Here is a 13,131-nt window from a genome sequence, read left to right as displayed (position 1 = left end):
GTATCAGACACTTAACCGGCTGAGCCACCCAACCACCCCAAAAATATTTAATAAAAAGTAATGATTTATATGCTCTAAAATAAGTGGATTTCCTTGTTTACTGTAATATTCTCATTAATATATTTGAGGAGACTAAATCTTTTACAAATATTATAGGGGGTCTGTGTTATATATTGCATATAAAATGAAAGAAATAATTTTTATGAAGGCAAAATTTATGTTTACAACAGACAAAAAACTTTACTAAAATATTGCAGCTTATCATTAAGAAAGTTTTTTTTTTGGTGGGTTTTTTTGTTTGTTTGTTTTTTGGGTTTTTTTTTTTGAGAGAGGGTGGGTGGGGGAAGGAAAGAGGGAGAGAGAGAATCAGGCAGACCTCAATCTCATGAACCTGAGATCACGACCCAAGCCAAAATCAAGTGAGACGCTTAGCCAACTGAGCCACCCAGATACCCCTGGCGTATTTTTAAAGTGACAGCAGTGAGGTGAGGTGGAACAGAGATGGGCAGTTTAAATTTTTTTGGGGTGCCTGGGTGGCTCAGTGGGTTAAAGCTTCTGCCTTCAGGTCATGGTCTCAGGGTTCTGGGATTGAGCCCTGCATTGGACTCTCTGCTCAGCGGGGAGCCTACTTCCTCCTCTCTCTCTCTGCCTGCCTCTCTGCCCACTTGTGATCTGTCTGTCAAATAAATAAATAAAATCTTTAAAAAAAATAAATTTTAGTGTAAGTGAACTCTAGAAATGAGGATACTGGGTGTAGGAGGCAAGCACTCTATAGTATTCTGGAAGGAAACATGGTGGGATATGCACAGAGGTGTGACGTTGGAGCCCTCAGAACAGCCTCCTGTGATGGTGGTTTCTGGCGGGGGGTGCTGTATTCTATATTTCAGCCACCCTTCACTGCTATTTTGTTACTGTGTCATGCTCTTTCATGCAAGTGGACTTTTGGTGTATGCTATCCCTTCTGCCTAGACTACCCCTTCGCATGTCATAGTTCAGTAGTAACTCATGATACCTGGGGAGCACTTCCCATCCACCACGCACTGTTCCGACCCTGCAGATATGTGCAGAGATTAACAAGACAGACATGACCCCGGCTTAGATGCTCAGAGCTATGAAGTCTTTCTTGAAGCAGAAGTAGCATCATGACCTTTTCTACCTTTATGATAGCTCCTTTCATGTTGTATTATCATCTGTTTACCTTTCTCCTCCAATTCATGAGTCTACCAGGATGTTTATGATTCATCTGTGTATTTCCAGCATGTAACCCAGTGCTTAGTAGATACCAACAGCTTAAGGAGTGTTTGTCTAATCGATAACAGGTTAATACATATGCACAAATGAAGGAAAATGCTGGGGGAATAAGTAAACCACTGTTGTTAGTGTTTAGGTTTTAGCAAGAATGCCAAGAGACTGGGTGGGAGGATGGACGGAATCTGGTCGTGAGGGGCCTGACTTTTGTACAGTTGGTGACAGCAGGTGTGCACTGGGAAGTTTGCCAGGAAGGAATGCTGTGCCCAGATTTATGTCTTAACAAGTTGGCATTGGTGGCAGGATGGTATGAAGAGGGCAGAGTGGAGTGGCAAGGACGTCACAGGCTGCTGCATTAGTATGAATAAATGAGATGTGACTACAGCTGAGCTTGCGGTCTTGAGGGAGGAGAGGAATTTGAAGGATTTATTCTAGCCACACCATGATCTGGGAGGGTTCTACCTAAACCTTAGTAGTAATTCACATTCCTTTGGGGAGCTTTACATCTGAGGTGCAGCCAGAAATTTTTGCAGTTCTTATCAGCTGTAACAGCGCATTTAAGAAAGGTTTAGAAGTTACAGGTGGCTTCCAGAATGTGCATTGAGCACCTGTGTCATTTCACTTACTGCAAAACTTGGAAGGTTGTAATTGGCAATTGAAAGTGCACAGAGCTTTTGGTCAGTTGATAATGAAGTCATTAAAATAGGTATCAAGGCTATTGGGGAAATAGCATAGTTGATAAAAATGTATTGTTATGATACAGATACATCCGTTTTTATGTAAAGTTTATTTCTGGCCTGGGTGACATTAATTAGCTTTCTGATATTGAGACCACTTCTAGAGGGAAGGCTTTCTTTTTTTTTTTTAAGGTTTTATTTATTTATTTGACAGAGAGAGAGAGACCACAAGTAGGCAGAGAGGCAGGCAGAGAAACAGGGGGAAGCAGGCTCCCTGCTGAGCAGGGAGCCCAATGCAGGGCTTGATCCCAGGACCCTGAGATCATGATCTGAGCTGAAGGCAGAGGCCCAACCCACTGAGCCACCCGTAGAGCGAAGGCATTTTAACAGTGTTTATTGTACTTTGAAAAGTTACCTTATGTGTAAAGATAATGGACAGTTACCAGAAAGTAAAGGAATAAGAGAATGTCAACTTAAGACATACTTTGTGCATTAACCATTGCTGTTAATTCTTTATGAGTACCATAAACTGGTACCATAGAAAAATGCTTGAGGTGTCTGTCAAGGGCCCATCTACCATCACTGGTTTTTAAATAAGAGAAAGACAAGGAAATATTAAATATTGCTGAAATGCTACTGGATCATTCCAAGGTCAAATTATATCTCTCAGCCTCTCTTGTAAAAAGTTACAGTGGGCATACATGGTAATATTAGTGCTGAGAAAGGTTGAAGGTAGTTCTCCATTTTAATTCATTTTCATGTGGCAGGTGGTCCCTTAAGAATTAATATGTGTAGAAACAAGTGCGGCAAAACAAATGTTAAGGGAGAGATAAATGTCCATTAAAGAACTAATTCTTTCCTTTTCTTTCAGATACAGCTGCCCGTCTTTCGTATCAGAAAAATGCTGAATTTCAGGAATATAGTGTTCCTATTACTGTAAAAGACAGAGAAGGTCAATCTACAACAAAAACTGTGAGAGTTAATCTGTGTGATTGTACTCATCCAAGTCAATGCCTGGCAGCTCGAAGGAGTGCAGAAGTCACACTCGGAAAATGGGCGATCCTGGCGATCCTGTTGGGTATAGCATTATTATTTTGTAAGTCCTTTTACTGACGTAAAGTTAAAATGTATCATAAATACCTGAGTGCAAGAAAAGGCCTCTAAAAAGTAATCTTGTCCAACTATCCATCAGGGGTGGGCAATTTACCAATTGCTTTTGTGTTATTATCTAGTTCTAATGGAATATTTCCAGGGAGAGGGAGCAAGATCCTTTTTGAGATACGATTTCATACTTGCACAGAGCTGTTTAAAATTCCTTAGACTGTACCAAATCTGTCAACACATAGTTTTCATTTTTGGCCCCGATACTACCCCCTTTAGGGCTAAATAAAACAATCTAAAACTTCTGCCATATAAAAGTCCATGACAAGCCACTGGGATCTCTTCTCATCCTTTAGCCACGGCCTTATGGGAATGACTCGGATCATGGCAGTATCTCTTTTTGGGGGTGTCTCTTGCTAGTTTTGATTTTTTTTTAACCTCCTCCTTGCTGGTTGTTTAGTTCCCAATGACATCATATTTTCCCCTCCTTTCTTCCATCTACTCCTGCAGCCTGGATTAGCGGTTGTTCCTTTGTTCTGTGATAGGACTAGCAGTTAAGAGCAAGACTCTGGAGCCAAACTATCTGGGTCTGTAACCCAGCTGTATCATTTGCAAGCCATGTGACCTGGGGCGAGTTACTTACTGTGCTTCAGTTTCCTCATCTGCAAAAGGGGGATATTTGGAGTAGCCTGCTTTATGGGGCATCACTGAGCAGTAATTGAGTTAATGCATGTGAAGAGCTTAGAATAGTACAATGTTCAGTATTTTCAGCAGCTCCACAAAATACATATCTACTGAAGACCTACAATATACCAGAAACTGTCTAGGTGCTTGGGGGTCATCAGTGAACAAAACAGACAAAACCAAACATAAACACTGTGCTTTGTGACAGCAAGCTAATAAAGAAACGAAATGCTGTAGAGGAAAAAATTGAGCAAAATAATTAGGAACTGTAGTCCCGTGGAGTGTATGTGGGTGATTGTGGGAGATAACGGCGAGTGACTGCAGCTTTTGATGGGTGGTTTGGTTGAGGCTGACAAGGTTATCTTTTCTAATTCTTTTTTTTTTTAAATATTTTTAAAAAGATTTAATTTATTTATTATTTATTTGACAGACAGAAATCACAAGCAGGCAGAGAGTCAGGCAGAGAGAGAGAGAGAGGAGGAAGCAGGCTCCTCGCTGAGCAGAGAGCCCAATACAAGGCTCGATCCCAGGACCCTGAGATCATGACCTGAGCCGAAGGCAGAGGCTTAACCCACTGAACCACCCAGGCACCCCCCCCTTTTTTTTTTGGTCTGAAAATGTCCCTTTCCTAGTTTTAAAAAATTTTATTTATTTATTTTTCATTATGCTCAGTTAGCGTACATACAAGGTTATCTTTGATGATTTTTGGGAAAGGTGAGAGTCAGCCAAGTACTGTACCTGGGGGAAAAGTTTTCAGTCAAGGGGAGAATCAGCTTAAAGGCCCTTAGGTAAGAGGGTGCTGGAAAAGTCAAGGCATGGCAGGGACACCCGTGTGGCTGGAGTGGAGTGCATTGAGAGAGCGGGATTGGACATGGAACCAGAAAGGTAACAAGGGGCCACATAGAGTGGGTGGGCGTTGTTACCTTTTTTCTATAAAGGGCTAGATAGTATGTATTTTACATTTTGCAGGCCATGTGGTTTCACTGCCCTTCTAGTAGGAAAGCCACCATAGAACATTTTTCAGTGATGGGCATGACTGGGTTCCAATAGAACTTTATTTATGGAGGCTAACATTTGAATTCCATATAATTTTCACATGCAATAAACTTCTTTTAATTTTTAAAATTTATTTAGAAACCATAGCTCATGGGCCATACAAAAACAATGCAGTGGACGGGATTTGGGGCTGCAGTTTGGTCACCCTTGATTAGAGGGGCTTGTAGAACATAGTAAGAATTGTCATTATTACAGCTAATTTTATTATCACATATTTCAACCTCCCACAGGTATGATGTAGAATGAAAATTCTGAACAGACAAAATACAGAATAGTTTTATTTAAGGTACTTGGAGATAAATCTGTTCTGTTGAGAAAAGTCTATCGTGTTTTCATATAGGCAAACCATTCTTTTGGGAATCAGTAAATCTCTTTAAAGTCTCTGTCTTAAATAAACATCATTGAATTTTTTGAAAATTTATTACTTAACTCAAAATTGTATATACTTTAACATTGTAGAGACAATTCAAATTCTTAAAAGGAGCTATAATCAAAATATACATATAATTAATTCCGATTTTAGAGTCTAGGCTAAATCATGGCCTATTAATTTAGGAAAGCCAAGGTAACTCAAGATACATGCTTAGTGGCCTTGTTTTCCTCCCATGTACTTGAGGTAATAAAAAACAAAAGATGAGTATTTTATTCTATGTATGTTTTTCTTTTTTTTTTAAATGCAGCTGTATTGCTAACTTTGGTATGTGGAGTTGTTGGTGCAAAAAAAAAAAAAGGTTTTCCTGAAGATTTAGCACAGCAAAACTTGATTATATCAAACACAGAAGCACCTGGAGATGATAAGGTGGTAAGTAATTTTTTAAAATGACTGTTTATCTGAGTATCTCCCATGATTTCTTTTACTGATTCTCATGAAGTCATTTTGTAATTTAGGAGTTAATATTTGTATTTTTAGTTTGGTCAGCTTTCATAGGCAGAAGTATTTTATCTGTCAATATTCAAATTTTTATGTAGGTGGCATTTATAGAACTTTTTAAATCAGATGTGTTGTTTTAATTATCATTCTTCCACTCTCTAGTGTTATGATATGAAACTTTCTCTTTGATGTTGTGAAATTATTATAATAACTGTGTTTTAGCTGCTCTCTGCGGTGTACATTTCCAGATATTACTTGTTTATCTGACTCTGACCACTTATCATAGGAAAAAAAAACCTTATTAAAAGTTTTCAAGATAAACTAAGAACATATCAAAGAGATACATATATTTTTAGAAAGTGTGGGGGAGAACAGATTAGTCAGAAGATATTGCCACTCTCTTTCCTTATGTGTTTCTTGAGACCTCTGAGGTGCTTAGTACTGGGCTTCTTGTTTTGGGGGATGTGTATTTAAAAAGTTCTTACAGGGCATGTTCTTCCCTCAAAAAGATTTCAAACTATTTATGAGAAATTGGATCTACTTTTATGGGAAAAATAAGTAGGAACATGCCAGTATACCATTAGCACCAATGTGATAGTCACTGTTGTTCAAAGATACTTGCGGTACGTAAGTGTGTTCCTGATGTCTGGATGAACCGGAAAGGCTTAATGAAAGAGGTACACATTCCTCGCTAACTTAAAGAATAAGAAGGGTGAGAGAGTGGAGAAATGGTGGGAATAGCTAATGAGGAGGAAAACAGCCTTAAGGACATAAAAGGAGATGGCAAAATTTGGAGATTATTCCACAAATAGTAAAGAAATTGATTTGAAATGGAAGAAATGATGTTTCACAATAGAAGCTTGACATTAAGTTAGGCTTTTGTGGGGAGAGGGTGTAAGAGAGGAGTAGGATATGGGACTGTCGTATGCCATATTAAGGATTTGGGATTTATTCTCTAGGTCAGGAAGAGCCAGTGAAGGCTTTTCTGCACAGAAGGGTATAAAGGGAGCAGCGTGATGCTGAGTGAGTAGGGTGATCAGTGAGAAGAGGAAGATGTAAGGGACAGGGAAGATAAAGGATTAGAATCTCAGTGGTTGAAGCAGTGGTCAACCTGATGCAGTTGAAGCAGTGGTCAACCTATCAATGACTGATAATAGTCATTGGAAATAAGGATAATAAATATTTCAAATGCATAAATGATAAGCTTGTTAGCTTTTGAGTAACAAAATAAAAATGAAGTCAAAGTGACAGAGGCCATAACTAAGGACTTTATATCAAGCCTTTTCTGTATCTTGGTGTGAAGGGATCTAGAAAGAATTCTTTTTTTTTTAAATTTAATTTTATTTTTTCAGTGTTCCAAGATTCATTGTTTATGCACCACACCCAGTGCTCCATGCAATACATGCCCTCCTTAATACCCACCACCAGGCTCACCTAGCCCCCCAGCCCCCTCCCCTCCAAAACCCTCAAGTTTGTTTCTCAGAGTCCACAGTCTCTCAGTTCATCTCCCCCTCTGATTTAGTCCAATTCACTTTTCCTTTTCTTCTCCTAATGTCCTCCATGTTATTCCTTATGTTCCACGAGTAACTAAAACCATATGATAATTGACTTTCTCTACTTGACTTATTTCACTCAGCATAATCTCCTCCAGTCCCGTTCATGTTGATACAAAAGTTGGGTATTCATCCTTTCTGGTGGCTGCGTAATATTCCACTGTATATATGTACCATATCTTCTTTATCCATTCATCTGTTGAAGGGCATCTTGGTTCTTTCCACAGTTTGGTGATTGAAAGCATCTTTCTTATTGACTTTATCTCTTTAACCACCTCCCACCATCAGGGAAAATCATTGCCCACCTCTGCCTCACAGGCCTACATATGGAACCCTGTAATTATTTCTCCATTCAGAAAATACATTTAGTCCCTTAACAGTCCTTGACTCATAGTAAGTTCTTATTTTATATCCGAGAAGGGAATTATTGAGATGTTCATAATATTTGTTCTTGGCTATTTGATGCCAGAGCTGTAGCATTAATGGGCCTCTCCACCATAATGTACTCATCCGTATTGTTATCTGATCTCTGTTAGAAACACTTATTGAAAGGACTCAGAATTATCAGTTTAATTTTAGGTATATTTTTATAAAAGGTAATAACATTTCTTAGTGGATGTGTAAGCTCATTTTAGTACAATGAGTACAGGTGATGATGACTTTGATTCTGGAGCTAAATTTAAGTCAGAGACATTCAGGTGGGGTTAGGAGCTGGTCGAAAAGTCAGGACCAGAGAAGTTAAATCTGCAAATCATTGACATGGAAAAGGAGTTGTTGATACCTTGTGAGAATAAGCTTTGGGCAACACACGTGGAGATGGTCAGGAAGGAACAGAGAATAGAAGGATGTGAAACAGGGCACTGTGGGCTGAGTCTTGGTTTTGGTTAAACTTCAATTTTCCTGGTATTAGCTTGTATGACCTCTGAAAACGTGTTTATAATGATAAAAATTATACCATCAACGATATTTGATAATGAAAGTTTTTTGTTTTGTTTTTTAATGAAATTTCACTGTAGCAGCAACCTAAGCAAAAAATATAGGGTAGCAGTGCCACCAAATGGCTGCTTCTCAGTTCTCATTTCTGGTATAATTTTCCCAGGCAGTGAGATACCATGTACGACATTTATAGATACATTTCAGATTCTGAAATATCCAAAACTCCAAATCATCTGAACTTAAAAATCTTCCGGTTTAGTTAGAGACTCTGCATATTAAATAGAAGAAAAACAAGTTGGTAACAAGATGGCACAATGGAGCCTGATTCTAATGGAGGTCTTGCCTGACAGTTGCAGTTCATAATTAGAACTGACACGCTTGAGTTTACTGCTCTAACTTAATGTCTCACCGGCAGCCCAGAGTTCCATATGAGGTTCCCGCATTAAGTCGATGCTTAGTCAAGTCTTTTTTTATCTTCAAACACTCCCTCAACTGTCCTCCTCTAGTTCCCTGCTTGTCTCTTTTTCTTTGAAACTGGACTTGAGAGATTTATACTTAATTTCTCTATGATATTACTTTCTGTTTATTCAGCACTTCTTGGAAATTCTTTTGACAAAGATCACCAATGGCCACTTTTTTGGCGTGAACCTCATAGGTGGATTATTTTATTCGAACTGGTTCTTAAACCACTTTGATGTTTTCTCCTTCCCATAATCCTCTCTGTGTGGCTTCAGAGTTGTGCCTCTTGGATTCCTCTATTCTCCAGAAGCTATTTCATATTTCTGTCCTCTGATTCCCTTAACCACCCCGTAAAACGTGCTTTTTTTTCTTGTGGTTCTATTCTTAGCCTTCTTTTCGTTTAGTCTACCATTTTCTCTGGGTGTTAGAGTTGATTCCCGTGGCTTCAGCTATCTCCTGTGTGGTGGTGACGTCTGAAATTATGGCTCCAGCTCGGCTCCCCCACCTGAACTCCAGCCCCACATATGCATATACTCATTTTGGGCATCCATGGGTTTCTCAAATTTACCATGTCCAAAATGGAACTGTTCACCCTCCTCTCACCCGCAAGTGTGTCCTTCATCCCTGCTTAAGTGAATTATACCATTTATCTACTTGCACAAGCAGAGCACGTAGAAATAATTCCTGACTCTTCCCTTTGCTGTTTCATCCATCTGACCATCAGTAAACTTTGTATGGAGTCCAACCACTTTGAATCATTATTGCTTCTCCTATGGCCAACGTCTTTATCACGTTTCACCTAGAACGATGCAATGACTTCTCTGATATTCATGACACTCAGCTTGTCTTCTCATTTGTCTTTTACATTATTGCCTAGAATGGTTTTTAAAAAATACATCTCTTTCCTGTTATTAAAACCCTTCTTGGAGTCCCCATCATCTTCTTGATTGTCCAAATTTTTTAGCATGGCATATGGATCTTCATGTTCTCTGGCCTTTTGTAAACCCACCCGCCACTTCCTCTCTCACCTTGAACTCTAAGTGGTAGCCATTCTCAGCAGACTGAAAGTTGAGGACGCTTTGTGTGTAAACCTTCCTGCAGATAGTGCTTTCTTCTTCACATTTTTCAAGTATGAGTCCCTCAGTACAGTGTTTTCTATCTGTTCCACTTACTCTGTCTGTGCTTGGATTTTAATGCTTTTTCCTATAGCATTCTATATTCACCTATGTATACATTCTTACAGTAATTACCTATTTTTCTGCCTCATTGGAATAAGAGCTTCTTGGAGCCACTGAGGGATAATGTCCATCTTTGCATCCCTACACTGGGCAGAGAATTTGAAAATATAAGTGTCCATGAATGAATGGATGAATCAATGAAAGGTTAAATAAACGTTCTCTCTTCCTTGTCTTCTTATGACTTTACTTGGAATCTGCTTCCTTTCAATACAAATGGTCTTTTTAAAATTTTATTTCAGTGTTCTGGCAATGGGTTTATGACCCAGACAGTCAACAGCTCTGGCCAAGGCTTTTGCGGTACTATGGGATCAGGAGTGAAAAATGGAGGGCAGGAGACCATTGAAATGGTGAAAGGCGGACACCAGACCCTGGATTCGTGCCGGGGAACTGGGCACCATCACACCCTGGATTCCTGCCGGGGAGGACCTGTGGAGGTGGACAACTGCCGATATACCTACTCCGAGTGGCATAATTTCACTCAGCCCCGTCTTGGTGAAGTGAGTTTCCCTGAGTGTTTTGCCTCTGCATTTAAATGCCCAAGTGTAGCACAATAGGAAATTGCAGTTAACATAGACTTTCAGAAGCTGCTTTTCCATATTTTTCAATGTATCCTTTCTTTTTCATTCTCTGGTCATTCCCTGCACTCCCCCCAACCCCCACTCCATGCCCTTTGATTTTGTTACATTCTTTAACATAAAAGAGATTTTATTCCATCTGTCCTATTTCTTTTAGTTTCTAAAATCTTGGGAGAACTGGAAGTTTTTAAAAACATAACCCTATTAAAGTTACATAGCATTTTTAGATGTTTTTACCTCATTAACTAGTTTAATGTAGAAGAATGTGAAAAAACATCTCATTCCCTACAGTCACAAAACTCCTCAATCCCATCCGCATGTCTGAAAACAAAACATTTGTACACAGTTCTAGAGTGAACATTCCCTAATATGAGCTACAGGAACTCTGTATGATGTAAGAAGTACCGTTCAAATCCGAAGTGTTTTTATTCAGGGCAAAGCAAGGATAATCAAAGAAAAGAGGGATTAAATTGTGGATTTTCAGTCCGGGCAGCATATCAGAATCCCCTGGGGAGCTTTGAAATGATGCTAATGCCTGTGCTCTACCTGGAAGGATTTGGATGTAACTGGTTTGGCTTATTATTCTTATTATTACTTTTAAATCCCCTCAGGTGATTCACATGTGCCACCTGGGTAGAGAAGCACTGGATTCAGTATTCTATCTGGGACTAAGTTGTCTGTTTATCAGAGTGTACGGGTACTGTTGTAACCCCCCCCACAGTGGACCAGAAGCCCTAATCCTTTAATGGGACTGCAGATAGACACCAGTCCGTGACACGGCTGCAGCAGATCACATGTCCATAGCGTATTTTGTTTCCCTATCAAATTAAAGTATTCATCTTTGTTCTGTTTCTAGACAGTCAGCATGCATGTAAGAACAGGTTGGAAAGGAGTGGAGCTTAAGAGGTGTTCTTAGGGGGTGCACTAACGTGTGCCTCGGGTAATGGAGTCTGAGGCTGAAATGATCCCGAAGAAAGACACCTGGTAACATAAGTCAAAGAAGGACGCCATGGATCGGAGAGGGAATGGGACCCCAGGGGAGGAGGGAGGAGGCACAGGAGTTCCGACAGGTTGGCAGCCAGGCCGGTAACAGACGGTGAGGCTGGATGCTCAGATGTGGCTGAATGCTTGGGCGCTCCATTCCAGAGGCCTGGTTTCTGCAATGAGGGTGATGTTGATTATTCTTAATTTCGCTAAAATGCTTGGTGCATCTCTCTATTTTGTCACATTTTGGCTCTCTTGGAAACTTGATTCTGAAGCCAATGTGGTAATTCTTGCCTACTTTATAACTGTATGTTATAGTGGTTTTAGTTCATGTTTATTGGATATTTACTACGTGCTGGGCAAAATAAGAGCATTTTTGGTGCATTATTTTTTCATCATTATCGTGAGATAGTCACTGTGTATATTCCCATTTTAGACATAAGGAGAGTTAGAAGTGAGACTTGAAGATGCTTAGTAACCTGCCCAAAGTCATAGACATAGTTGGTAAAGCCAGAGCTTTGACTCAAAATCAGGACTATTTGAATATCCAGTATCAAATTCTTAACCTCCATACATACTGTCACCATTTTGTGGACTAGCCTGACCTCTAGATTTAAACTTTAGGGTTAAGCATTTAATGATAATTTAAATGTGCTTAAATATGACATTGGTATATATATATATATGTATATATATATATATATATATGATTTTTTATTTTGTATGGATTACTAGAAATGTAAGATATACTGACTTTGTGGTACGGTTATGCTATCGACCAATCATGTGCATTTTTTGTATGTAGGACTCCATTAGAGGACACACTGGTTAAAAATTAAACCTAAAAGGTAAATAAAAAATAAATTTTATGTTTGTATGTGTAAGAGTGTTTAAAACAATAATAGAATTCTTTTTTTTTATTTTACAGAAATTGCATCTGTGTAACCAGAATGAAGATCACGTGCCATCTCAAGATTATGTCCTTACATACAACTACGAAGGAAGAGGATCTCCAGCTGGTTCTGTAGGTTGCTGCAGTGAAAAACAGGAAGAAGATGGCCTTGACTTTTTAAATAATTTGGGAGCCAAATTTACTACATTAGCAGAGACGTGCACAAAGAGATAATGTTAAAGTGTTACAATTAGACATGTATTTGCCAGACATCCTGGAGGTTTCCAAAAGGCATGAGATATTGTAATGTTCAATTTCAATTTCTAATACATATATGGATATATATTAGACTTTTAATTTCTAATATATATATATAAAACTAGAAATATATAGATATTTTTAATATATCTATACATTAGAAAAAATATATAAGTTTTCTAAATTTTGAATTGTACTATTTACCAATTTGTATTTTTATAGCAATTTGTTGCTTCTGTTTTCCAAGGAGTTTGAAATGTTAAAATGCATTTTGTCTTCTTTACTGCCAGGTAAGGAGACAGCTAGAAAATCTTATATGGTATCATTGGAATTAAGGTCTATAAAGGACCTGCAGTGAATGTGTTGAGTTAGTATTAGTCCAATGATAGCTAAACTGTACTTGATTGGATATAGAATAGCTATTTGGGCTAGAAATTCTGTTCTTGTTCCAGATTTAAATTTAAGTGGAATAGGATTATATCAAACATTGTGTTAAATTATATTGCATTTTTTAGTTCTTCAAAAAATCAGTACCACTGAGCTGGTAGCTCCAAAGACTACTAGAATTTCATTTTCCTTCTAGTTAGCATTTAGATCAC

General features: G+C 38.7%; 1 protein-coding gene across 1 annotated transcript in view; it reads left to right on the top strand.

The window, feature by feature from the left end:
- LOC111142719 (desmocollin 3) overlaps positions 1–12,508 on the top strand; it is a 52,331-nt gene extending 39,823 nt beyond the window's left edge. Inside the window, exons 13-16 of the mRNA XM_022496001.1 lie at positions 2,797–3,021; positions 5,447–5,568; positions 10,063–10,320; positions 12,311–12,508. Of these exons, the coding sequence (XP_022351709.1) occupies positions 2,797–3,021; positions 5,447–5,568; positions 10,063–10,320; positions 12,311–12,508 (803 nt within the window). The remainder of the gene's footprint in view (positions 1–2,796; positions 3,022–5,446; positions 5,569–10,062; positions 10,321–12,310) is intronic.
- Positions 12,509–13,131: the final 623 nt, after the last annotated feature.

Source organism: Enhydra lutris, unplaced genomic scaffold, assembly GCF_002288905.1.
Source record: "Enhydra lutris kenyoni isolate GAN:26980312 unplaced genomic scaffold, ASM228890v2 scaffoldscaffold8, whole genome shotgun sequence".
In the NCBI taxonomy this organism is placed as follows: domain Eukaryota; kingdom Metazoa; phylum Chordata; class Mammalia; order Carnivora; family Mustelidae; genus Enhydra; species Enhydra lutris.
The sequence above is the reverse complement of the archived record's forward strand: the minus strand, read 5'-3'. Positions and strand labels throughout refer to the sequence as shown.